This window comes from Eschrichtius robustus, chromosome 13 (assembly GCF_028021215.1).
Source record: "Eschrichtius robustus isolate mEscRob2 chromosome 13, mEscRob2.pri, whole genome shotgun sequence".
Taxonomy (NCBI): domain Eukaryota; kingdom Metazoa; phylum Chordata; class Mammalia; order Artiodactyla; family Eschrichtiidae; genus Eschrichtius; species Eschrichtius robustus.
In genome coordinates this window covers 100,290,616-100,317,787 of record NC_090836.1, presented here as the reverse complement: position 1 = coordinate 100,317,787, position 27,172 = coordinate 100,290,616, and the positions used below count along the sequence as shown (strand labels likewise).

Here is a 27,172-nt window from a genome sequence, read left to right as displayed (position 1 = left end):
AGACAAGGACAGAGACTCAGCACTGCATCCAGCAACATGAACATCACTGGGGCCCCCAAATGACAGATCTGGGGGATTAGTGGGGAGAGGGGCAAGAGCCTGATTAGATGGGTTTTAAAGGAGAATGGGGGAGAGAGACTGCAGACAGCCTGGAGAAACAACCCTTGGAGGACTTTTGCTGTTAAGGGAAGGGGAAAATGAGGCAGCCATAGCTGGAGGGGGCAGACAGGTCATAAGAGGGTTTTGTTGTTGTTGTTTTTCTCTCTGGTTTTAGTTTTAGGACAGGAGAAGTAACAGCGTGTGAACTGACAGGAATGACTGGGGAGAGGGGAGAGAGGGCAGAATCACTGGATCAGTGTTGGCTTGAAGGGTGGGATCTTGTGGACAAGTGGAGGGGGCTTCCGGGCCAGCTGGGCCGGTTCAGCCTGGTCCCCAGAGGGAAGGGGAGGTTGGGCACCATCTCAGGAGGTGGACGGATGGGTGGTGGAAGCTGGTGGGAATTTTCTTCTGAGTCGTTCATTCAGCGGCACATACTAAGAGGCAGACTGTTCCCGGGGCTGGGAAAGAGTGTTTGCATTTTCTCAGTGGCCTGGGCACTGGTCATCAGCTGAGTGAGAGGACGGGCGAAGAGGAAGTGAAGACAACACAGCAAGTGTGCAGTGGGCCAGGAGGAGAGTGAGAGGGGAAAGGACAGAGCGGCGAAGGTAAAACACCGGGTGATGCAGGCAAAACGTTTAGCACGGGTCACACTGTGAGGAGGTACAGTAGCATCAGGCAGGCCCGAGTTCAAACACCGACACTGCCCCTTCCCAGTTGCTTGACGTTGAGTTACTTAACCGCTCTGAGCCTCGTTCTTCTCATCTGTTAAATAGGGGAAATGGGATTATAAACCCATAGAACAGGCGGCAGGGAGGCACGGCCGGCCCGCGGCTTGGTGATGGTCCAGCCCCGGGCGCCGGGAGCGGGGAAGATGCGCGGGACCCCTCAGGGGCGGGGCGGGGCGGGGGGGGCGGGGCGGGGCGGGGCGGTGCTGACCACGCCCCGGGCCTGAGGGGCGGTGCTCCCGCCTGCCCGGCTCGGGGCACTACCCTCCCACCGCCTCGCCGACCTCCTGCCGGCCCGCCCGGCCCGCTGGGCCCAGTTGGCCGCCTCCCGGAGCCGCGGGAGCCGGAGGTATGAGGGGCTCTGCGGAGGGTGCAGCTGGGCGGGCTCCGGGACGCTGACCTGGGGGCTCCCCGCGCACCGGTGGGGAGGAGCGCTCCGAGAAGGAAGGGGAAGGGACAGGGGCTGCGGAGGGGTGGGGAGGGCTCGGCCGCCGCCCGCCCGGGCCACCTGTCCCGGAGGGACCCTTGTGTGCGCACCGACTGGGCGCCCTGGTCCCCCGGCCGCCGCCTCCACCCCAGCTGCGCCCCAAGTTGAGCGCGGCGGCTGGGCCAGGAGCCCGGCCCGCGGAGGGAGGGCGCACTCCCCCCGGGAGCCCTCCGGGCAGCGCCGCCCGGGCCGGGGTCCCGCGGGGGCGAGAAGCCCGGGTCCGAGTGCGGGCTCCGCCGGCCCGCGCTGCGTCCTTGGGCGAGTCGCGCCGCTCTGTCTGGGGGCACGGAATCGCCCCGGGAGGCCTCACCGCCCGCTGCGCTCGCCCCTGGCCCGGGAGGGGGCGCCGCTGGGGAGAGGGGTGGGGAGCGGCCGGCTGGAGGGAGACGGCGGGGGATGCGAGGCGTCCCCCCGGGCCTTTAGGGATGCTGAGGCTTTGGACGGCCGGCAAGGGGAGAGGGCTCTCCAGATGGAGGGACGGCCTGGGTCGGATCCGGGAAGCGGCGAAAGTCGGGCCTAAGCGCTCGCTCTCAAGGATCCGGATCCTTAGACCACTCCCTCTTTCGGGAGTGCTTGTCTCCCTCCCTCTCCTCCAGATGGGAAACCCTGAGTCCCGGCGGGAGCGGTGGTGTGCTTGGGAGAGGCTCTGGCTCGGAGGTGCAGTCGCAGAGGCCACGCCCCTTCGCGCTAGGGGAGTCCCCTGGTCTCAGTTTCCACATCTGACACCTGCGGGTAGAAGTTCCCACCTCCTCGTCAGACTCAGCTGAGCCTCTAGCTCTGAGAGGGTTAAAAGCCACCCCTCTCTCAGAAGGACACCCTTTTGGTCTCCCCCAAATGCTGAGTGACTGACTGCTCTGTGGAGGCCCCTTGGGGTCTCTGAAATCGATCTGTGCCCTCCTTCAACAAACACCCGGGAGCACCTGCTATGCTCCCTCTCTGGCGCTACCCCCCACCCGCTGCCTCCACTCCAGCTGTCCAAGGACTTCCCCTTTGTTACCTCCTCCCAATGAAGGAGGAGCCATCCTGCTCAGGGTGACAAAGCAGGGCCCAGGCTGGGGGGACTGTCCCCTCAGTGCCCACAGCCAGATCCCCTAGGGGAGTCCCCAGATCAGGCCCGAATAAAAACGGGAAAAAAAGAAAAGGAGGGTCGAGATGGAACCCTCTCAGTTGTTCATTTTCCTCCCAAACATGTTTCTAGTGCCTCTGGGGCCTGTCCCTCCTTGTCTGCTAGGGTCATGTGATAGATATCAGAGGACAAACACCGAAGTGGAAACTCTGTAAAATGTGTTTTGCTTCCCTGTACCCATTGAAGCCCTGTAGCTGCCTAGGCTAGTGGACTTGCTCCTGGTGTGTGCAAGGGTCCCAGGTCCCCAGTGTGTGCAGGGTTGGCAGAATCTTTCAAGGTGACTTACTTGGAACATCATAAAGTTGTGACTCACCACATTACCTAATCAGCCCCAGCCAGCAGCTCCCAAACCCACGCGGCCGTGGTGGTCCAGATCTTCAAGGACCCGGGGCAGCAGGGGATGCAGGTCCCCTCGGGTCTGAGTTGGTACCAGGGCAGAGTGAGACAAGGTGGCTGCCGGGTACATTTTTAACAAGACCAGAAGAAGGGGTGGATGAGAAAAGGGAAGCTTGACGTGTGAAAACGGCTCTGCCCCACCACAACTCCCCCACCCCGCAGCTGCTGCACCTCCAGGTGGGTAGAGGGGATGGCTCCACCTTTGACCTGGCTACCCAAGCTGTGCTCAGGCAGTGCTCTCTGGAATGCACTTCCTTCCAGCCAGGTACCTCTTAGGTGTGCCCTCAACTCCCATTGATTGATCTGCGTTTCGTTGCCTAACCCCCTTCTCTCCAGATTGGAAGCTCCTAGAGGGAGGAAGCTTGCCCGAAGCCCAGTGCCCAGCCTGACACATAGTAGGCATTCACTACATTTTGCTTGAATGAATTAACTGAAAGAAGTAGGGAAAAAATTCCACATTCACATCACTTGGAGATAACTATTGTTAAAAGTTGCCCTTTTTGCCAGACTTTTTAAAAAACACATTGGTACATATTTGAGTGTCTTGTTTATACAAACATTTTAAATTCCTCACCTTTCTCAAATTATTTTTTATATTTTTCAGTGCTTAGATATTGTTACATCTTATTTAGTTAATGGATCTCATTTGACATTTAGGTTTTGTTGGGGTTTTTTTAATATTTGGCCCTTTTAGATGTTACATTGAGTTCATACATAAATTTATACATTGCCAGATTTTTTTCTGGAAAGGGAATTACTTGGTAGTCACTGTATATGAACCTCTAGAATGGTTATACCTAGAACCAGCAGGCTCTCCAAAGGGAGTGTACCATTGCCTACTTGCTTGGGCTATGAGTGTGCATTTCTTTTTATTTCCTGGAAATGAAATTACTGGGTCAAGGAGCATGAACGTCTAGGATCTTTGTGTGTTTCTTAATCGTTTGTTTGAGTTCATCAATGAGATATTTGCGCCTTGTCTGGTCTCTGCGGCAAAGATCTTCTCCCAGGTTATCATTCATTCGGCTTCTATTTTTGCTGCTGATGGTGTGTGTATTTGAGCAGCACGTTTTTACTTTTTATTTTACTTTATCTGTGTGTGTGCTTTTCAGTAAGGTAGACTTGGCTGCACTTATAAACTAATGGGAAAGAGCCAGAAGAGGGAGCGGCTGCAGCCCCTGGAGAAGGAGGGGCAGGTCGGTAGAATGAGGTCCCAGAGGATGCAGGAGGTGGGAGGGGTCTGGAACTGGTCCAGAGGGATCTTCTGAGCTGATGAGGACAGGAGGTGTGAGGGAGGGGGCTGGGAGGACATCTTATGAATCGTCTTTGATCTTCCTAGAGAAGGAGGTAAAAAAAGCATCAGTGGAGAGAGGGTTCTGCACCCAAGGTCCCCAGCTCCCTGTTGCTGTTTGCCCGCCTCATTCCCTTGAGTCCTCCCTGCTTCCCTGGGAGGTAGCAGGTGTTATCACCCCCACTGACAAACTCCAGAGGGAGGGGAGGTGCCTTGCTTAGGGTCAGTCAGCTGATGAATGGCAGGGCTGGGTTCAAAGAAGGCTCTCCCTGCACTAACCACATGCCCTTGAGAATCGCTTTCCTCTCCGAGCCTCCATCTCTAGTAGATATCGGGAAGCGGTACCCATCTTACTCTGTCTGGTACTTGGTGAGTGAGCGTCCCTTCCTCCCCTGTCTACCTCTGTTTGTCTCTTCTCTCTGGAAAGACCCCAGTGAGTCCAGGAGCTTCCAGCTCCACAGGGCTGGCCACAGGACTAGGAGGGCCCCTTCCCCTTCCCTTCCTTGTGGGTGCCTGCACAGTCTCCCCTGTGCCCATGCTCTCACCCAGCAGGAGCCAAGTCCAGCAGGAGCACACAGCCTTCTGGATGTCACACCTGTGCAAAGTCTGAGTTGCTGGGTGAACGTGAGAAAATGGGAAGAGAGATCTTTACATTCTGTGAGCAGGCTTGATTTGAAAGCACAGAAGCCATTGTCCCAGATACAGATACGGAGCCCAGAGAGGCACCCCTCCCCTCCCAGTTGTCTGAAGTCTTCAATTGCTTCTCCCCACGGGCCTCCAAGGCAATCGCCTGAGTTGAGGGCAGGCTTCCATGAACTGAGCCCCCTCTAGGTGCCAGACACTTTGTTACCTGATCTTTTTTAAACCCTCTCGGCCATCCTGTGCTGTCAGCCCCATTTTACAGATGAGGGAACTGAGACTCAGACTCAAGCGCCTCTTCTTTACCACAGTGAGATCTGAGCCCCTGGCCGTGGTGCAGTCCCAGGTGAACTTGGCTCCTTTCACCTGGCAGAGGGTGTTTGAATCCCAGCTGTGCCTCATTTCCAACTCAAACTGTAGTTGATAATAAGAGGACCTGCCTCACGCAGCTATTGGGAGGATTAAACGAGTTACTCAAGGAAAACCGCTTTGACCATTGGCTGTGCATGGTAAGCCCTCAGGAAATATACACTCTTGTTATTATTAAACCACATAGCTCCATGCCTGACAGGGAGCTTTTAATAAATGTTAACTCAGCCACGCCCATCCCTTCCTGCAGTGAGAGGATAGGAAGGCGAGCACGCCCTGACACCGGAGAGAACTTGGACTTTTTAAAACCCTTCCGGAGACAAGTGAATGATCTGTATCTAAAACCTTAAATGACATTTCCTTTGACCCAAGCAGCTCATTTCTAGGAACCAGTCCTATAGAAGTAATTAAGGATGTGTTCAAATATGTAAGTGCTAAGAAACTCACCACAGTGTTGTCTAGAAAAGCAAAAAGATAGAAGCCACATTTCCAGTAGTCAAAGTAGTCAAGATGGGATACAGATGATGAGATACAATGTAGCCCTGGAACGTTAGGGCATGGGGCTGTGTTTACTGACATAATGGGAAGGCATAGCATATATTTCCAAACAGTTTTATTCAGGTAGAATTTACATACCATTGCATGCGTACGGTTCGATGAGTTTTAAGAAGTGGGTCTGGTTATGTAACTACCACCACCATCTAGTTTTAGAAGACAGGGGCCCCGCATATTTTTAAGTGAAAAATAAAACAAGGTGTAAAACGGTGGGTGTAATAGGATCACTTTTTGTGCGTCTCCTGTCCACAGCTCTGTGTAAACACTGCTCTGTGTGAGTGGAGGCGTCAGAAAAGGACTAGAAAGGGTATTACCAAAATGCTGACATGTCATGTGCCCTCGCCTCAAGTCTTCAAGATAAAGAGCAAAGCAGGAGGTGTCACTGCAGGGTGGTGACTGGACCTCCCCCGCACCTCCACCATGTGTGCGTGTGTGCACGCGCACACACACACGCACACACGCACACACACACTCTAGAAAGACTGGGAGCCCCACCGGCTGTGATCCCACCGTCGGCGAAGTGTCTGTGCATGCGTGCTGTGGAAATACAGAGGCAGTACCCAAAGGTATGAAGAGAACCGGGACAGCAATTGTGGTGGACTCTTGGCAATTGGCCCTCATCTTACCTATGATGGGGTTAGGAGGTTGCCGGGTAGGGGAAGGTGGAGGGACATTCTGGGAAGAGGGAAGAGCATGTTTCAAAAACTTGGAATTCCCAGGTTGAGCAATAGAGAGGAGTTGGTTTTCCTTTCAAGGTTTTACCATCATTTTCAAAGGCATTGAGGGTATCAGGATGGCTCTCCTGTATCCCTCACCACTCAGTCAGTCGTCATGCATTTATGGTGCGTCTGCTATGCGCCAGGCCCTCCCTAATTTAATGTCATTTATAGTCTTCGGCAGGGTGGGCCGCGTCTGGCTCATTGCCGACTTTCCTCTGATCCCAGTAAACTCCAAGGCCAGATTCACCCTGGCCCCTCCCCAGAGGACGTACCCGTGGGCGCTGCAGGTCTGCCGGTGGTCTAGGCTGTGGGTGAAGCACAGGGTTTGCGGTGAGTGCTGCTTACACACATGCTCCTTTGGAAGGTAGCCACGAGCTCCTACTGTGTGCTGGTGTGTGCAGCACTGGGGACCCAGCCCATGGGCCACAGTGAGAGCTGTGCCAAAATCCAGGTAGCTTCCTGGAGGTGGCGGCTCTACTCACCTAGGTCAGGAGAGACCGAGGAAGGAAGGCCTGAGACTGGGGAGCAGACACTCCCGGGTGGGTGCAAATCCTGCCTCCCACCTTTACTAGCTGGGTAGCCCCTTTCCTCTGCACCTTAGTTTTGTCGTTTGTAAAAGGGGCCACTGTGGTGGACATGAAAACACAGGACGAGCGGTGCTTGGTAGGGTGCCTGACAAGCGGCGTGTTCTTGGCAGGTGGCAAACTTCCTACCTCTTATGCTCCGGAAGTTCCTGGGCAGGGGAGCTTGGAGGGACATTTTGGGAAGAGGAAAGAGCATGTTGCAGAAGCCTGGAATTCCCAGAGCCTGATGGTTTGAGCAAAATGGCAGATGTCAGCTTGGCTGGTGTGGAGGTCGTGGGCCTGGAGAGGGGCAGCGCTGAGGGGAAGTGCCCGCAAGGCCTCAGCATTGTGGGGTCTGTAGACCTTCTCGGGGCTGAGGCAGGAAGCCAGGGAGGAGGCTGGGGTAGCGGGTCCCCCGACAGAGACAGAGAGACGGGGAGAGCTGAGCTGAGCTGTGGCCGCGGCGCTGACAGGGCAGGGAGAGGCCTGGGGGAAATCTGTTCAGAGAAGCTCTCCCCCTCCTTTCCTGTCTACAGCTCCCTCTCCCCTGGATTATCTCAATAGCCCCATAACTGCTTTCTTGTTGCTGTATGTCCCCTGGGGTTTAGTCTTAAAAAGCAGCCAGATCTTAAAGATTTCTTTAAGACATAAGTCACACTAAGGAATTCCCTGGCGGTCCAGTGGTTAGGACTCCACGCTCTCACTGCTGAGGGCCTGGGTTCAATCCCTGGTCAGGGAGCTAGGATCCCACAAGCCGCAGGGTGCCGCCAAAAAAAAAAAAAAAAAGACATGAGTCACACTATAACCCTTTCCTCCTCAAAATCTCCCAATGGCAGCCCCTCCCAATCAGCTGTCAAGTCCTCCCAGTGACCCTCAAGGCCCCCCCATGGCCCAGTGTCCCCTTGTCCTTCTGGCCTCCTCTCCTGGTGCCCTCATCCTCCCACCTTGCTACTCTGGCAGCACCTCCGGCACACATGCCTCGGGGCCTTTGCACTCACTGATTTTCCTCCCTGGACACGCTTTCCCCAGATATCCATACAGCGTGTGCCTCGCTTCCTTCTGGTCTCTGCACAAATGTCAGCTTTTCAGAGAGGCCATCCCTAACCATTCTGCATAAAGTGGCACCCCAGCCCCCAGTCCTCCCAGCCCAGTTTCCCTGAGAGCAAATGTGTGGGTGTCCAGATTCATGGTGACTTATAGCTCCCGGAACTGAGCAGAAAGTGACTCCATCCTGCTCATGAGAAGCTGGCCCCAGGCAGCCTGGCCTTCAGCCCAGGCTTCACTGCAGGGCTGCAGTGACCCTGGGAGGGAGGGATGGCCTCGGGGAAGAGAGGAGGTCCGAGACTTGGAGGCAGGCATACCTGAGGCAAACCCTACTCCCCCTCCCCCGTATACTAGCCATGCTGAGCTGGGAAGGTCACCTTTTCTCTCCTGGGACAGGTGAGTACTCAGGTACTTCAATATTAAGGGACACAGCCTCTGACCTTATTTTGTACCCTCAGATGGAGAGGCAGAACGTACCAATTACACTTTCCAACAGTTGTAATCTGCACCCGCTCATGGTTTACAGTTTGCAGATGCCACTCCCCTAGGTTGGTTACCTCATTTGATCCTGGCTTTCTGGGCAGTTTAGGGATCATTTACTCATTCTTTCAAAAAATATGTATTAAGCACCTATTATGTGCTAGGGTCTGTGCTGGCCATGTGGGACCAGACTAATGAGTAGAAGTGGCCTTGGTCCCTGCCCTCTGGGAGCAGACATTGTTTTTCATGGTATTGGTGTCACTGAGTATTTAATCAGTCCCTTCAAGAAAGACCTTGGGTTGTTTCTAAGCGTTTGCAGTTGCAAACAAACCTGTGACCAATACAAATATCACTTATCTGTAGGATAAATTCACAGACTGGGATGGCGTGGCGAAAGGGTATGTGTATGTGTAATTTTGTTTTTTAAATTTTATTTGTTTTTGGCTGTGTTGGGTCTTCGTTGCTGCACGCGGGCTTTCTCTAGTTGCAGCGAGCAGGGGCTACTCTTCGTTGTGGTGTGTGGGCCTCTCGTTGCGGTGGCTTCTCTTGTTGCGGAGCATGGGCTCTAGGCGCGTGGGCTTCAGTAGTTGCAGCACGCGGGCTCTAGAGCACAGGCTCAGTAGTTGTGGCGCACGGGCTTAGTTGCTCCGCGGCATGTGGGATCTTCCCGGACCAGGGCTCAAACCCATGTCCCCTGCATTGGCAGGCAGATTCTTAACCACTGCGCCACCAGGGAAGTCCCACGTGTATGTGTAATTTTGATAGATGTTGTTCACTTGCCCTCCGCCCCTGAAGCAGGGCCATTTGGCTTGCCTACCAGCACTGTGCGGGGGGGCCTGTTTCCTCACAGCCTTGCCAGAAAAATGTGTTGTCAAAGGTTTGGATTCATGCACATCTGACAGGTGAGAGATGCTGGGTGTTCTGACTTGCATTTCTCTTACTTACAAAAAGCTCCCCCGTCTTGCTTACCTGTTTAAGCATCATTTTGTGTGTGTGTGTGTGTGTTTGTGTGTGTGTGTGAACTGTCCTTGGCCCATTTTCTTTTGGATTGTTGGGTTTTTTTCTCCTTGATTTGTAGGATCTCTTTATAACTTAGAAAAATTAGACTTCTGGGATCTCAGGGACACAAAAGTCATTCCCAAGTTGTCACTTGTATTTTTGACTTTCTTGGTATTTGGCGAAAGATTGTGGGAAGTTTGTTTTTTTTTTTTCCGAGTCAAGTTTATTCTTTTTTTTTTTTTTTAATGGCTTCTGGATTTCACACATAATTAAGAAAACCTTTCCAACTCTAAGGTTATAAAGGAATTCACCCATGTTTTGTTCGAAACATTTATTTTATTTTATTTTATTTTATTTTATTTTAATTTATTTATTATTTATTTTTTATATATATTTTTTGGCTGTGTTGGGTCTTCGTTTCTTTGCGAGGGCTTCCTCTAGCTGCGGCAAGCGGGGGCCACTCTTCATCGCGGTGCGCGGGCCTCTCACTATCGCAACCTCTCTTGTTGCGGAGCACAGGCTCCAGACGCGCAGGCTCAGCAATTGTGGCTCACGGGCCTAGTCGCTCCGCGGCATGTGGGATCTTCCCAGACCAGGGCTCGAACCCGTGTCCCCTGCATTGGCAGGCAGATTCTCAACCACTGCGCCACCAGGGAAGACCCTCGAAACATTTATTATTTTGTATTTGGGGTTTATCCTAGGGCACATTCTGAGGTATGAATTCATCTGGTTCTTCTTCCCTAGTGGCTTCTCTGCTTGCCCAACACCTGTATTAAGAGATCCATTTTTGCTTTACTGTTTGGAAACGCTGCCTTTACTGGATATGCAAGTACCATATTATTGGGACGGCCAAAATTTCACTCGGGGTTTTCTGTAACATCTTATGGAAAATCTGAACGAACTTTTTGGCCAATCCAATAGTTCTGTGATTTCTTTTGTTTCATTGCCCTGTCTGTTCATATGCTAAGACTAGGTTGTTTTAATTATTGGTACTTTGTGTTTTAATATCTCTCCTAAAAGGCCAGTCCTTCCTCATGTGTTCCTCCTCCTCAGAGTTTTCCTGTAGGTCTTGCTTGTTTATTTTTCTAGATGAACTTTAGAATCAATTTGTTGAATTCCAGAATCGCGTGCAATTTATAAATTGGCTTAGAGAAAATCGACATTTTTATGAAGCTGAATCTTCTATCCAAAAACATAGTGCAACTTTCCACTTGTTCAACTTTATTTTGTGTTGTCAGCAGCTTTAAAATTTTGCTCACGTAAATTTTGAACATCTTTTGTTAAGTTTAACCCTAAGTATTGTGGTGGCTGTAGGTGGGAATCTTTTCTTTCATTGTATCTTCTGCTTCTGTCTGCTTGTGTGTGTGTGTGTGTGTCTCCTACCACCTTACAGTATTCTTTTATTAGTAGTAGTTTTTCAATAGTTTCTCTTGACTTTTCCAGGTATACAGCAGTATCATATGAAAATAATAACTGTTTCAACTTTTTCTTTTCAGGTTTGTTTTTTGTTTTTTTTCCTATTCAGTTTTTATAGCTCTAATTTCTTTCTCTTGTCACATTGCTTTGATGAAAACCTCCAGTGCCCGTGAGGTGCTGGGCACCTTTGTGTTTTTTTGTTTTTTGTTTTTTTTTTAATTTTATTTATTTATTTTTGGCTGTGCTGGGTCTTCGTTGCTGTGCGAGGGCTTTCTCCAGTTGCGGCGAGCGGGGGCCACTCTTCATCACGGTGCGCGGGCCTCTCACTGTCGCGGGCTCTCTTGTTGTGGAGCACAGGCTCTAGACGCGCAGGCTCAGTAGTTGTGGCTCACGGGCCCAGTTGCTCCGCGGCATGTGGGATCCTCCCAGACCAGGGCTCGAACCCGTGTCCCCTGTATTGGCAGGCAGATTCTCAACCACTGCGCCACCAGGGAAGCCCGGCACCTTTGTTTTTCTCCTGTCTTCAGCAGGAGTTCCCTCATGTATGAAACTCAGTACTCATACTCCCCTATGAAGCTGGCTCTTGGCTTTGATGGTGATATATATAATTTTGTTAAGGAAGTATCCATTGATTCCTAATTTATCCAGAAAGAGTGTTGGAAATCTTATCAAATTTTTTTAGCATTTCTGGGGATGACAGTATGTTTTTTCTCCCTAGATCTATGGAATAGGATGAATAATATTAATGATATCCTAATATTGAACCACCCTTGCATTCCAAGAATAAACCCCACTTGGTTTGGTTTTGTTTTTATAAATTTATTTATTTTATTTATTTTTGGCTGTGTTTGGTCTTCGTTGCTGTGCACTGGCTTTCTCTAGTTGCGGCAAGCATGGGCTACTCTTCGTTGTAGTGTGCGGGCTTCTCATTGCAGTGGCTTCTCTTGTTTCAGAGCACGGGCTCTAGGCACATGGGCTTTGGTAGTTGCAGCACGTGGGCTCAGTAGCAGTGGCTTGCGGGCTCTAGAGCGCAGGCTCAGTAGTTGTGGCGCACAGGCTTAGTTGCTCCACGGAATGTGGGATCTCCCCAGACCAGGGCTCGAACCCATGTTCCCTGCGCTGGCAGGCGGATTCTTAACCACTGCACCACCAGGGAAGCCCCCGCACTTGGTTTTGATGTTTCATTCTTTTGATGTGCTGCTGAATTCTATTTGCTTGTCTTAGGATTTTTACAATAATATTCATAAGCAATATCGGTCAGTAGGGTATCTTGTGCAATCTTTGTGATGTTTTGGTGTCTATGTTATACTTAAAAAATTTTTTTAAGTGTTCCTTCATATATTTTGCTATTTAACACTTTTAAAAGCATTGGAATTTTCTGTTATTTAAGTTTGTAAAATTCCTCTCTAAAAATGTCTTGCCCTGTTGCTTTTGTTTCTTAATGATCTTGTATAATTCTGTTTCTTATGTGAAAGTTGGCCTGTCTGTTCCAGGAACAGGCTTGATTTATTACATTTGTCTAGAAATTATTTTTTTCCAGTTTTAAATTTTATTTGCAAAGTACTATCTTGTGATTTAAAAAAAAGTTTTCCTCTGCTTCTTTGGTTATTTTCCCATTTGGCATGTCTTGGTTTGCATTGGGTGCTCTCTCCTCATCCCCTTCACTTTCTGTTTTCCTTAATTAGGTTAATGGTGATTTATATATTTTATCGAATTTTTTCCAAAGAGCCAGTTTTTGGCCCTATTTCTTAGTCCTACTGCTTATCTGCTTCCTAATTTTTTCTACTGTAATCTTTCTTTCCTTATTCTTTCTGTTTATTTTGTGGTTCTTTTTCTAACATTTTTAGCCTGGTGCTTTCTTTCTTTCTTTTAAACTGTCCTGTTTTACTTGTCACATGTATTGGAGGCTGTAAATTTCTTTTTTTTTTTTTAAATTAATTAATTAATTTATTTATTTTTGGCTGTGTTGGGTCTTCGTTTCTGTGTGAGGGCTTTCTCCAGTTGGGGCAAGCGGGGGCCACTCTTCATTGCGGCGCACGGGCCTCTCACTATCGCGGCCTGTCGTGTTGCGGAGCACAGGCTCCAGACGCGCAGGCTCAGTAGCTGTGGCTCACGGGCCTAGTTGCTCCGCGGCATGTGGGATCTTCCCAGACCAAGGCTCGAAGCCGTGTCCCCTGCATTGGCAGGCAGATTCTCAACCACTGTGCCACCAGGGAAGCCCTGTAAATATTCTTTTGATTATTTCTGCAGCTGTATCGTGTAGATTCAGATTCATGATATTTTGATTATGGTTGTTTTCTAGAAATCCTATAAGTTCAGTTTGTATTTTCCCTTTTGACTCAAGAATTGTCCAAGAGAGGGTTTTTTTTTTTAATTTCCTGACTTTTAAATTAATTTCTAGTCATACTGCCTTGTGATTATAAAATGTCTGCATTTTTTATGTTTATGGGTGTTGCTGAGGTTTTCAATTTTCACAAATGTTCCATCAGCTCTTGAAAAGAAAGTGAATTGAGAGTTTGATACAGAGTAGTACCTTCTGATTATTTTGTAGGTCTTCTGAATTCCTATTTGTGTTTCTTGGGCTGAAGAGAGGTGAATTAAAGTCTTTTATTAGTGTGTTTCAATCTAGTTATTCTGATATCCCTGTAGTTTCTTCTTCCTGAAAATTGCTGCAGTGTTTTTGGTGCATTGTGAATTATACCACTTAGCATTATAAATGACCCTTCTTTGTCTCATTCGGTGATGTTTGGCTTTAACTCCCATTGTCAGATACTAAGATTATGGCCCCAGCTTTGTTTTTGTTTGTATGTGTCTTTAAACCTTTGCTCATTCTTTTACTTTTAACCTTCTAAATCACGTTTTTTGATGTTTGTCTCTCAAGTACAGGATAGAGTTTGGTTTTGCTTGAGATCTAAACTAAAAATCTTTTTCTTTGTAAAGATAAGTGAGTTAAATCTATTTATATTTATTGATATGACTGATGTCTGTTGTCTTTTCTCTCGTGCTGTGTGCATATGTATGTATGTGTCTTTGTGCATGTGGGAGGGCTATATTCTTTATTCTTTGACTGTGTGGTCTGTTTTCTTTGATTTAAAAAAAAATAGTCTGGGCTTCCCCGGTGGTGCAGTGGTTGAGAATCCGCCTGCCAATGCAGGGGACACGGGTTCGATCCCTGGTCCGGGAAGATCCCACATGCCGCGGAGCAACTAAGCTCGTGTGCCACAACTACTGAGCCCGTGTGCAGCAACTACTGAAGCCCACGCGCCTAGAGCCCGTGCTCCACAATGAGAGAAGGCAATGAGAAGCCCGCGCACCGCAACGAAGAATAGCCCCCGCTCGCCGCAACTAGAGAAAGCCCGCGCGCAGCAACGAAGACCCAACACAGCCAAAAATAAATAAATTAATTAATTAAATAAATTTAAAGAAAAAGAGTCTGATATTTAGGAAAGCTTGTATTTTTGTTCTAGTGGCTACATTTATATTTATCCTTTATGCAATACTCTTAGGGACTTCCCTGGTGGTCCAGTGGTTAAGAATCCGCCTTCCAATGAAGGGGACGTGGGTTCAATCCATGGTCAGGGATCCCACATGCCGCGGGGCAACTAAGCCCATGCACCGCAACTATGGAGCCTGCACACCACAACTAGAGAGCCCACGTGCCACAACTACGGAGCTCACATGCTCTGGAGCCCACGTGCCACAACTAGAGAGAAGCCCGCGTGTTGCAAAGAGCCTGCCTGCCGGAACAAAAGATCCCACATGCCGCAACTAAGACCCGATGCAGCCAAGAGATAAATAAATGAAAAAAAAAAAACCTCTTAGTTCCTTCTTTCTTTAGATAGTATCTATTATTTGTCTTCTATGAACAACATTAAATTTAACTTGTTTCTTCATCCTCTCCTTTCTCTTGTCACTACCGTGTTTCAGCTGATACTGTATTGAGTGAGTAAGGCATATATTGTTTCCATCCCAGTGCCTCTGGAAGCTCTCAGTCAGCTGGTGTTCATGATAGTTGCCACTTCCTGCACATGCAGTGACATGACAACCTGAAGAGGTGTCCACAGCTCAGAAGAAAATTCTGGAGACAAGAGTGAAGCACTCTTTTAAGAGGTGCTGTGTCACCCACACTTGATGGTAAGTGTGAGCCAAAGATTAATATATGGTTATCCCTTGGTATCCAAGCAGGGAATTGGTTCTAGGACCCCCACAGCTGCCAAAATCCTCAGATGCTCAAGTCCATTGTGTAAACTGGACTTGATGGTACCATGTAGGAAAACACAGACATCAGTGACACTGAGTTGAAGTCATTCAGAAGATTCAGGTTTTACGTGTGGTGAAGTGTCAGGAACACCCTACTAAATTTATTTCACTTATTTTCCTTCTTATGTGTGCACATGTGTGATAGGTGATTGAAAAATCTGACTAAGGGACTTCCCTGGTGGTCCAGTGGTTAAGACTCTGCCCTTCCAATGCAGGGATGCAGGGGGTGAGGGTTTGATCCCTGGTCGGGGAACTAGGATCCCACATGCTGTGCGGTGCAGCCAAAAAAGAAAAAAATAAACGCTAAAAAATCTGACTAAAACATTCTTGCAAAAGAAAAATTCTACATAATAAGAAAGCAAAGTAACATTGCTTAGTTGGCAGCATTTTAATTTCTTAGTGTTATATGACATAATGATGTATCTTATTAGATGCAATAAAATTGGGTAGTATTATCCTTCTTACTATCACCTTTGTACTTTAAATATGCTTAAACTTTTACTACTTTAGCTTTTACCCCTAGCAGTTAAAGATAAGGCAACCACTGAGCTTGTTCTACTTTCTACCTTCTTTCTGCCTGCCCTACCAGTTTTTTTAGTTGTATCATTTTTACATGGCCTGACTAGATAACATTGTCATTCCATTATGTCATCCTTATTCCTACCATCTCTTTTTTGGAGGCGGGTGGGGGAGCGGGGAGCTGAAGTTAAATATATTCAGTCCTGTTACTAAAGTTATTCCAATCACCATTTGGTTGGCTGTGCTTATTCCTCAGTTTTCCTCATAATACATTATTGCCTAAGTCCTTATATTTTGAAACTATTAGTGTGTAACCTTTATTTTATTTTACTATTTGTTTAGCAGCTTTATTGGAGTATAATTGCTTTACAATGTTCTGTTAGTTTCTGCTGTATAACAAAGTGAATCAGCTATATGCATACATATATCCCCGTATTCCCTCCCTCTTGCGTCTCCCTTCCACCCTTTTTATCCCACCCCTCTAGGTGGTCACAAAGCACCAAGCTGATCTCCCTGTGCTATGCAGCTGCTTCCCACTAGCTATTTTTTTTACCTTTGGTAGTGTATATATTTCAATGTTACTCCCTTACTTCATCCCAGCTTACCCTTCTCCCTCCCCGTGTCCTCAAGTCCATTCTCTACGTCTGTGTCTTTATTCCTGTCCTGCCCCTAGGTTCTTCAGAACCATTTTTTTTTTTTAGATTCCATATATATGTGTTAGCATATGGTATTTGTTTTTCTCTTTCTGACTTACTTCACTCTGTATGACAGACTCTAGGTCCATCCACCTCACTATAAATAACTCAATTTTGTTTCTTTTTATGGCTGAGTAATATTCCATTGTATATACGTGCCACATCTTTATCCATTCATCTGTCGATGGACACTTAGGTTGCTTCCATGTCCTGGCTATTGTAAATAGTGCTGCAATGAACATTGTGGTATATGACTCTTTTTGAATTATGGTTTTCTCAGGGTATACGCCCAGTAGTGGGATTGCTAGGTCATATGGTAGTTCTATTTTTAGTTTTTTAAGGAACGTCCATACTGTTCTCCATAGTGGCTGTTGGTTGCGCCGGGTCTTAGTTGCAGCAGGTGGGTTCCTTAGTTGCGGCTCACTGGCTCCTTAGTTGTGGCATGCAAACTCTTAGTTGAGGCATGCATGTGGGATCTAGTCCCCTGACCAGGGATGGAACCCGGCCCCCCTGCACTGGGAGTGTGGAGTCTTAACCACTGCGCCACCAGGGAAGTCCCTCTAACCTTTGTATTAAAGAACAGCTTGGCTGTACCCTCAGCCCTCCGTATCTGTGGGTTCCACATTCACAGATTCAACCAACTGTGGGTAGAAAATATTAAAAGGAAAAGAAATTCTAGGACATTCCAAAAAAGCAAAACTTGAATTTGCTGCACACATGCAACTATTTATGTAGCATGTCTATCAGTTCTCACCTATCATCCTCATATCTTTTTTAAAATTTTTATTTGCTTATTTATTTTTTTGGGCTGCGTTGGGTCTTCGTTGCTGTGCGCAGGCTTTCTCTAGCTGTGGCGAGCGGGGGCTACTCTTCGTTGCAGTGCGTGGGCTTCTCATTGAGGTGGCTTCTCTTGTTGTGGAGCGCGGGCTGTAGGCGCGTGAGCTTCAGTAGTTGGGGCACGAGGGCTCAGTAATTGTGGTGCATGGGCTTAGTTGCTCCGTGGCATGTGGGATCTTCCAGGACCAGGGCTTGAACCCGTGTCCCCTGCATTGGCAGGCGGATTCTCAACCACTGCGCCACCAGGGAAGTCCCCATCCTCATATCTTGCCATCACTCTTTCTGTCCATTTCTTCTCCAGTTCTTATATTTCTGCTTTCTGGTCTTTCTTCAAGCTGGAATTACTCTTTCTCAAGGTTTTTATTTTGACTGTTTTAAATTCATGCTGCAATTTTGGATTAGAATTTTTGTTTTGTGGCAATATTTTTATAGTGAATCCTCTTTATACATGAGGGAACATCAGTGTTCCTTTCCCTCTTCACTCACGTAGCATATTTGTATGGATGTTGTGTTTATGCCTTTAACGATTTTTTTTTTCTCTCTATTTGAATTAGTTGAATTTTCCTGGACCAGCAACTAACAGGAGGTTTTGGTGGAAATTGGGAGAGAGGCCAGGATTGTTCTCTAGACTTCTCTGCTGAAAGACTCCCTCCTCTGTTTTTTTTTTTATATATATATAAATTTATTTATTTATTTATTTTTGGCTGTGTTGGGTCTTCGTTTCTATGCGAGGGCTTTCTCTAGTTGCGGCAAGTGGGGACCACTCTTCATCGCGGTGCGCGGGCCTCTCACCATCGCGGCCCCTCTTGCTGCGGAGCACAGGCTCCAGACGCGCAGGCTCAGTAGCCGTGGCTCACGGGCTTAGTTGCTCCGCGGCATGTGGGATCTTCCCAGACCAGGGCTCGAACCCGTGTCCCCTGCACTGGCAGGCAGATTCTCAACCACTGCGCCACCAGGGAAGCCCCCTCCTCTGTTTTTACATGAATGGATTGTTCCTTTAAAATATGGCCTTTGTCTGCATCCACTCTTCCGTTGCCTCTCAGAACCCAAACCGATTCAAGAGGCTACTGCCGGGAACTTCCCTGGCGGTCCAGTGGTTAAGACTCTGTACTTCCACCGCAGGGGGCACGAGTTTGATCCCTGATCTGGGAACTAAGATGCCACATGCAGCATGGTATGGCCAAAAAAAATAATAAAATAAAATAAAACTGCCATTATTTTAAAAAATGAGGCCACTGCCTCCGATCTTGAACCCCCCTGGTTCATTAAGCCCCCAGCTCCTGTCTTACTAATCTCCCTTTTGTTTATTTATTTATTTATCTACTTATTTGGCTGAGCCGGGTCTTAGTTGCAGCACACGGGATCCTTAGCTGAGGCATGTGGGATCTAGTTCCCTGACCAGGGATCGAACCCGGGCCCCCTGCATTGGGAGCTCGGATTCTTAGCCACTGGGCCACCAGGGAAGTTCCCATCTTCCTTTTAGAAGTGGTGATTTCTGCAATCTTGCACTACTGGGCGCCCCCTGCACCCCATTCTTTCCCTCCCCCCGCCCCCCGCTCACTGCTGTATCTGCTGGCCTCAGGTGCTTTGTGCCACACTTACATGTAACTTGGAGTTTAGGGGGTTTTCCTGCTCCTGATTTCCCTAATGCTGTAGCTTGTGTTTTATTTTTTCTTTGCCCTGTTGCTCTGTCTGACATCAGTAGAAGAGGAAAGATTCAGAACTAAGAATCTGCCTTATTCCTATTGGAAAAAGAGGTCTCCGCCTCTCTAATTTTTCTGTTTGTAATATCCCCCAAAGAGCAAGCCATTGCCTGCTTGATTTCTGGCTTTGGAATACCTTACAGGCTTTGGAGGGGGAACATTTTATAACCTCTGCTCTGAAAACAGCCACTTTTACAAGGATCACTGACGTCTAGTAACTGTCACTGTTAATTCTTGAGCAGAAATCATTTATTTATGCCCTGAAAGAGCGGGGGTAGACAGGACAGCAGACCCTTCAAGTAGGGTTTGGAAGCTCTAAGTATTGATTTTTCACACCCAGGAGGGTCTGAGTTCTAAGACCGAAGAGCCCACCCCACTCAATTTTGTGGATGAAAAGGATATGGGGCAGGCACAGGCCCAAGGTCACATAGCCAATTAGTGGCAGAACAGAAGCTGTCAGGAGGGACCTGGGTTTGAATTCTATTCCATTTCCTGGCCTGGCGACCTTCCCCTGGATACCTCAGTGTATAGCCTCGGGTTATCAAAATGTTAACTTATCAAGGAAGTTGATCAGCACATGCCCTGTGTCCCCACAGTTAGAATGTTTGGTTAGCTTTGTTCTCCAGAAAGGGGAAGTGATTTGCCTAAGGTCACACAGCAAATTCAGCAGGGTTGGGCAGACCTGGAAGCTGGCTCCAGCCCCAGTGCCACTAGCTATGGCCCCTTGGACAAGTCACCTAAATTTTCTGAAAGTTAAACAGGGGAGTGGGGGCTGGGATTAGCTGGAATAATAGCTGCACCCCTCACTGGTGGTCAGGCTGAACTGAGAAACACACTGACCCCAGCTAAAGCCGGGCCAGGGCCTCCTGACCCCATGAGATGCTTCCTCATCAAGCAGAAGGATGCAGCAGACTCCCCTGTCTTCTCTGTCACCCACTGCATCCCCCCTGGGTCCCCAGCCCCAAACCTCCCAGTACATAATTAATCCTGGTTTCTTCTGCTTGGCATGGGGCACAGGTGCCAGCTGGGGCCTTCATGTCCCTCCCTCGGGGAGCAGCTTATTTGGGGCGAGGGGAGAGGCAGCTGCCCCTCCAGGTCCTTTCGGTCCCATCAACCTGGTCTCTGGCCCCTGTCTCTCTCTGTGTCTTTCCATTGCGACCCTGCCCCCGATGTGGTGTCGTGGGATCAGGGACCAAAAAAAGGCATCCCAGGGTTGGCTGAGAGGGAGAGAGATGGAGGGAGAGACGGACAGACAGACAGACAGACAGACAGACCTGGAGGGGCAGCAGGGAGAGGAAGAGAGAGACCAGGGACAGAAAGCAGGAAGAGAGGAAGAGACGGAGTGGGGTTAGGGCATTGATTGATTGCTGATTGATTGACTGATTGGAGAAATCTTCAGAAGGTGTGATCATTTGCTTTGAGGCTCTCCTTTCCTCTCAGGTTGTGGTCCGCCCTGCATTTCAGAGGACAGGGTCCCATCAGCTGCTATCTCCTCAGTCCTGTGGGTCTCCAGGAAGAGAAAGACCCTCTGGCAGTGCCTCCTCTGCCCTTCCTATGCATATCTGCCCACAGGCTTTGGTTTCCAAACCGCACCCCGCCCCGCAACCAACAGCAGAGCCAGCAAGGTCCAAGTGCAGGTAGAAATGCACGCAGTACCTAGGGCAGTCACTGCGCTCCCCTTCCACGGGTGAGGAAACTGAGGCCCCTGGCATTAAGTGACCTGTCCCAGAAGAAGAGGACTGGCAGTTGCCTGCATCCCCTGAGGCCACATCCAGAGCTGGTTCCCAGCCCCCAGGGCCCGTGGGAGGGAAACAATGGAGAATTCACAACCCTGATATCTAGTCGCATGTGTGCTGGTGTGAGAGCTGAGTTCTGGTCCTGCCTCGGCTGTGATTCTGTGTGGGTTTGAGCATATCTGAGCCTCAATTTCACCCCCTCTAGCATGAGAGGTTGGGCAGGTTGTCTCTAGTTTGGGATAGTTCGTGGCTCCTAAACCCGGTAAGTGCCAGAGGGCTTCTGTCTTGTGTTCGCTTGGTCCTGTGCATGTCCTCTCCCGGTGAGCAGGTCACCAGCATCCATGGCACCTTCTAAGCTCTGAAGGTAGAGGGTGGGGCCAGTCACTGTGGCTGGAGGAACACGACACAGGCAGTAGCCAGACCTGAATCACGGGGCCACCCCAGAGTTGGGAGTGGAATCTGTGGGGCAGGGGTGGTTCCCCAAAGGAAATTGGGGTGCTGTTATCAGAAGTGGGAATGAGGCGGTCCAGTGGTTAAGACTTTGCCTTCCAGTGCAGGGAGTGCGGGTTCGATCCCTGGTCGGGGAGCTAAGATCCCACATGCCTCCCGGCCAAAAAACCAAAACATAAAACAGAAGCAATATTGTAACAAATTCAGTAAAGACTTTAAAAATGGTCCACATCAAAAAAAAAAAAAACAACTTAAAGAAAAAAAAGAAGTGGGACTGGAGGCTGGGCAAGCAAAACCAGCAGACAGCCACCCCATCTCCCCTGGGAACCCCAGCTACACGTGACTTATAACCCTTTTCTCCTGCCCTGGGCTGGACACAGGAGCCCAGCGAGGGTCAGGGGTGGAGCGCCCCTGCTGTGGGGCAGAGGTGGGTGCAGGCCATGAAGGGGTGATGAGTGCCCAGTACGGGAGCCTTTTCTAGGCGCCTGAGCCTGGCCCCCGAGGCCAGTGCTCCCAAAGTGGGGTCCACAGAGCTGGTGCCGAGGGCCAGGTCAACAGGGCTGTCTCTGGTCAGACCTTTAGCCCTCTGTCTCCACCAGCCACGCCCTTACTTCCAACCTGAGATGGATCACAGGGGATCTTGATGACAGGGAGCCACAGAAGGACTTAGAGCAGAGACGTGACCACAGTTCTGTGCTAACTGGGAATATCTCCCCAGTGCAGGGCTAGAAGTGGTGGGCAGGGAGACAGGAGGTGGCAGGAACATGCCAGGCTCGACTGACAAAGGCCGGGACTTGGGCTGCAGCTGGGAGGCCCATCTAGGGGACCGGGAGGATGCTTTGGGCCTGAGGTCACACGGGTATTGGGCTGCGGCCAACTTAGCCCCGTACACAGTTTCTATTCCCGGGTCTTGGGCTCCAGCACCAAATACGGTGCTACTGGTGTCTGTCCCCCTCAACCACGGCCGGCCAGGGCTCCCGCCTCCCTGACGGACTCCTACTCCCCACACACCGTGGCAGCGCCAGGTCACTCCAGCGCTGCGGGCCCCCAGGCAACCACGGCCTCGCTCCATCTGCCTGTCTGTGTGGTTCATTGTGGATTAAAAATACTCAGGACCGAAATAGCCTCTCTCCCTGCAGGGGAAAACCAGGGCCAGGGGAACACAAGGTTCTCGGTTTACATCATGGCTCTGCCACTCACGACCCTGGCTGGGGGATCCCAGGCAGCTCACCCTCCCTGTGACCCGCAGTTTCCTCACTCACATGCTCACTGGCTCATTTCATGACTCGCTGATTCGCTAACTCATTCATCTGTTCATTCATTAATTCACTGATCACTCGTAGATCCGCTCACTCATTGGTTTGCTCCTTCATTCACTCACTTGGTCCACAAGCTGAGACACTCACTCACTCAATATTTATTTACTACATACCAAGACCCAGGCACTATTCTGGAGGCTAAGCCAAACACACCAAACACAAAAAAAATACCTGTCCTCATAGGGTTATGTTCCAAATAAATAACCCAAACAAACAAGTACAAAAACGTATAGTATGTTAGCATAAGTACTAGGGAGAATAAACTAAAGGGGGAGGCTATGAAGTGGTGGGGGAGTTGGAGTCTTGGAGGGGCTGCAGAAGGCCCGTGGGAAGGTGATTCTTGAGTGAAGACCAATGGGAGGTGAAGGAATGAGCCGTGTGAACACCTGCAGGAAGAGCGTTCCAAGCAGAGGGAACGGCAGGTGCGGAGGCCCTGGGACAGCAGCGTGGGGGGATGGGTTTGAGAAAGAGCAAGGAGGCCAGGCGGTGATGGGGAGAGAAGGGGGTGTGTGAGGTCAGGGTATGGGGACATGCAGCCCCTCGTGGACTGGGCCTCCCCCATCACTCAGGGTCTGAGCAGAGAAGCAACCTGGCTGGACTTGTGTTTTTAAAGCTGTCCTCTGGCTGCTGAGTGAGTGAATCAGACAGCGAGTCCGTTTCCTGTGTGGCTACTGTGTCCCAGGCACTGAGCCGGGTCCTGGGGAGAGAGGTGTGCAGGCCCCCACGGCGCTCATGGAGGCCCATCTGGCTAATTCCCTTCTCATCAAGTGTCAGCTCCCCCAGGAAGCCACCTTCTCCCGCTCTGCTGGCCCCTTTGCTCCATTCAGCCATCATCTAGTTTACTGTCCTTGTCTCTCTCCAAATGGTCTCCCCTTAGGCTGAGCGCTCCTCCAGGGCAGGGCTGTACCTAACTCTTCTCTTCTCACAAGCATGTTCCCTAAGGGGCCGAGGGGCCCAGAGATTGGAGGAATCAATGAACAAAGGAGCCGCAGGCCCAGCCTGCCCGGCCTCACTCTGTCTCTCGCCATCTTTTGCAGATGGATTTGCGGGCATGGAGAGCGTGTGGAAGGACCGAGTTCTTGTTGGCAGAGGAGGTTGGCTGCTGAGCCAGGGCGTGTCTCCAGGAGGCCTGCCAGGCTGCCTGGATCCCCACCTCGCCACCATGGGCCGGCCAGGCTGGTCAGTTTCCAGCCCATGACATGGTCACGGTTCCCTGCCTCAGCCTTGGGGAGCAAGTCACGGGCTCCTGGCACCACCCTCAGGCCACAAGGCCCCTCTGTCCTGGGAGGGGTTGACTCCGGCCCCCCTCGGCCCCCAGGCTACACCCAGTCCCCCACCGCTTTGCACCCAGGCTTCCTGGCCTTAAAGGGGAAACTATGCAGCTGTCCCCTGGGGTTACAGTAAATGATGGCCAGGACTCTCTTAATAGTGAGCACTGTCCTGGTCAGTGTGTACCAAGTCCCCAAGTGCCAGGCACATTCATGGTTGCAAGCTCTGTGTGCCAGGCAGGATGGCGCAGTGGAGAGAGCACAGACTTTGGAGCCAGGTGGCCTGGGTTCAAACCCCGCCCTGCCACTTGCTGGCCAGAGGAATCTGCATGAGTTACCGGACTTCCGTGCCTCAGTTTCCTCACCACAGGGTGGCTGCGAGTGTTTAATGAGTTAATATGTGTGAAATGCTGAGAAGGTTGCCTGACATGTGCGTGGAGGACAGTCAGTATTCACTGAATGAATGAATATAACCCTTGCTCCAGTGTTACCGTCTTGCTGCTGGTTCAGGCAGACCTGGGGCCCCTCATGTCCCAGGCATTCACACAGTCCCACCGCAGGCCTCTCTTGTTCCTCCCAACCTCCTGCAAGGCACCCAAGAATGTTCCTGCTGCTGGCCAGCAGCAGCCTGGGCATCAGGAGAGAATGAGAGTCCAAGGGCAACAGTACTAGTCAAGTCACAGACTATATATAGCACAACCTCCCTGTCGCTTTCCCTCCAGGCAGGGGCTGGGGAAGCCAGGGGCCCAGGAGACCCCGTCATGTCTTGACCAAGGGCTTCGGGACCCGGCCAGCACGCCCACGTGCATAGAGTCCGCCCGTCCTGCTCCGGAGCGAGCTTGGCTGCCAGCACCCGGGCCCCCCAGAGCCCCAGGCCTCCTGCTAAAAGTCCCTGTGGCTGCTGGCAGTTCTTCCTCTTGGACCAGCTCCAGGCCCGGCTGGTGGAACTGAATGGGACCGAGAGGTGCATGCATTGGGCCTCAGATCATAGGTTACCAGCCTCGTGGTTCAAAGGGGACAGGCCTTGCCAGGCAGAGAGGCCAGACCCTGCCCTGGGCCCATGTTGGCCGCACGTCGTAGGTGGTGCTGGCCCAGCCCTTGGGGAGCTCACAGGTATGTCACAGAGTGAAAGGGACCCTGCTCAGATCTCAGCCCATGGCCCGCTGCCCCCATTTTACAGATGAGGATGGAGACGGGGCTCTGACCACCCGGCAGGCCCGTGGGCTCTGGAAGCCGGCGTCGGCTGTGGCTGGTGTTTGTAGGAAGTGTCTTTCTTGGGTCAGGGATGCCAGCAGCCTGCCCGAATGCGGTGCTCGTCTCTTACAGACCAGCCAGTTTCTGCTGGAGGCTCCTGATATCACCTGGGGAGATGACGTCCAGGCCCCCCGACTGCCTGCTGCGGCTGCTCCGGGGTGCCCCGAGGCAGCGGGTCTGCACCCTGTTCATCATTGGCTTCAAGTTCACGTTTTTGGTCTCCGTCATGGTCTACTGGCACATTGTGGGAGAGCCCGGGGGCCAAGGGCAGTTCTCTAACCTGCCTGCTGACATACCCTGCCCGCGCTTGGTCCCCCACACACCGCCCTCCGGCACCCCACCTCCCGGCAACATCTTCTTCCTGGAGACCTCTGACCGGACGGACCCCAACTTCCTGTTCATGTGTTCAGTGGAGTCAGCAGCCAGGGCCCAGCCTGAGTCCCGGGTGGCGGTCCTGATGAAGGGGCTGCCGGGCGGAAACGCCTCCCTGCCCCGGCACCTGGGCCTCTCGCTTCTGGGCTGCTTCCCCAACGTCCAGATGCTCCCGCTGGACCTGCAGGAGCTGTTTCGGGACACGCCCCTGGCAGCCTGGTACGCGGCCCTGCAGCGGCGGTGGGAGCCCTACGTGCTGCCCGTGCTCTCCGATGCCTCCAGGATTGCACTCATGTGGAAGTTCGGAGGCATCTACCTGGACACGGACTTCATCGTCCTCAAGAGCCTGGGGAACCTGACCAACGCGCTGGGCACCCAGTCCCGCTATGTCCTCAACGGCGCCTTCCTGGCCTTCGAGCGCCACCACGAGTTCATGGCGCTGTGCATGCGCGACTTCGTGGCCCACTACAACGGCTGGATCTGGGGCCACCAGGGCCCGCAGCTGCTCACGCGGGTCTTCAAGAAGTGGTGCTCCATCCGCAGCCTGGGCGAGAGCCACGCCTGCCGCGGCGTCACCACCCTGCCCTACGAGGCCTTCTACCCCATCCCCTGGCAGAACTGGAAGAAGTACTTCGAAGACGTCAGCCCCGAGGAGCTGTCCCGGCTGCTCAACGCCACCTACGCTGTCCACGTGTGGAACAAGAAGAGCCAGGGCACGCGCTTCAAGGCCACGTCCAGGGCACTGCTGGCCCAGCTCCACGCCCGCTACTGCCCCACGACGCACAAGGCCATGAAGCTTTACTTGTGAGGGGCCTGCCTGGCTCCCTCCCTGCACTGGGTGTCCTGAAGGAAAGGGATCGGCCACCCTTCCTGGGGAGACCTGAGCTGCTGCAGCCCGGGATCTGGGGCAGAGGCAGCGGGGAGGGCGGGGAACTGTCGGCCCAAGAGCTGCTACCGGAAGGCGCGCTGCGGGCCCCGGGACCTGCTCCCTTCAAGCTAGCGGGAGGCTGGTGGGCCTGGTCGCCCCTACCCCCTAGGCCAGTGCACTGTCACAGGGCAGAGGCGACCAGTGGTGGGGGAAGGGTGCCCAGCCAGAATCAGCTGGAGTGCACCGGGTAAGCATCTGGGGTCTCGTAGACAACAGGCAAGCCCGGCAAGTATGAGAGCGTCTTCCAGGGCAGCACGGGAAGCAGGCAGGCTGGGGCTGAAGTGCCCACGAGGGGAGCATGGAGAAGCCCAAGGAAAGGGGGTAGGAAGGAGGGAGAGGAGGCCGCTTGTGGGGTAGCCGGGGTGCACACCCAGCTTCGTGAGCCCAAGGGGTGGGGTGCTTCTTGGGTTTGGGTTTCTTTTTCAGGGGGGCCGAGGCCGGCGGAGCTGGCCTGGGGAGCTCTTTGGGGGAGGGCCTGCCTGCCCACCTCATCCTTCTTTCCAGAAATGTTGCAGGAGTGACATGTGCCAGCTGCCCACTCACGGGCAGGGGACCTGGAGTTCTTGTGGCTCAGGAAAAGCGTTTTAAAGGAAACACCCCTTACCCTACCCGCAATAAACACAATAAAAGTGAGAATAATAAATACAATATTTAGTGCTTTTTGCTTGATGATATACATTCATTCGCACTGTTGGCCCCACCCTGCAGCTGAGGAGGCAGCTGGGGCTGGCGGTGGTGGTGGTGGTGGGGACGGTGAGGTCACGCAGCCTGCCTAGGTCAGGGGGGCCCGGGGGCCTGGCCTCTGGGCAGGCTCACGGCCCCGGTGCCGGAGAGCGACTGCGGTGGGGAATGGGAGGAGCCTGCTTCCCACCTCCCTTTTCAAGGCTCACAGACAGCCTCAGTCAGGCCCCATGCCCGCCCCCACC

At 51.4% G+C, this 27,172-nt stretch overlaps 1 protein-coding gene across 1 annotated transcript; it reads left to right on the top strand.

The window, feature by feature from the left end:
• Positions 1 to 1,083: 1,083 nt before the first annotated feature.
• On the top strand, positions 1,084 to 26,270 carry A4GALT (alpha 1,4-galactosyltransferase (P1PK blood group)). The gene is made up of 4 exons (XM_068561574.1): positions 1,084 to 1,173; positions 14,879 to 15,039; positions 23,462 to 23,603; positions 25,019 to 26,270. Exon 4 carries the CDS (start codon positions 25,062 to 25,064, stop codon positions 26,124 to 26,126), a length of 1,065 nt encoding a protein of 354 aa, XP_068417675.1. The 5' UTR covers positions 1,084 to 1,173; positions 14,879 to 15,039; positions 23,462 to 23,603; positions 25,019 to 25,061; the 3' UTR covers positions 26,127 to 26,270.
• Positions 26,271 to 27,172: the final 902 nt, after the last annotated feature.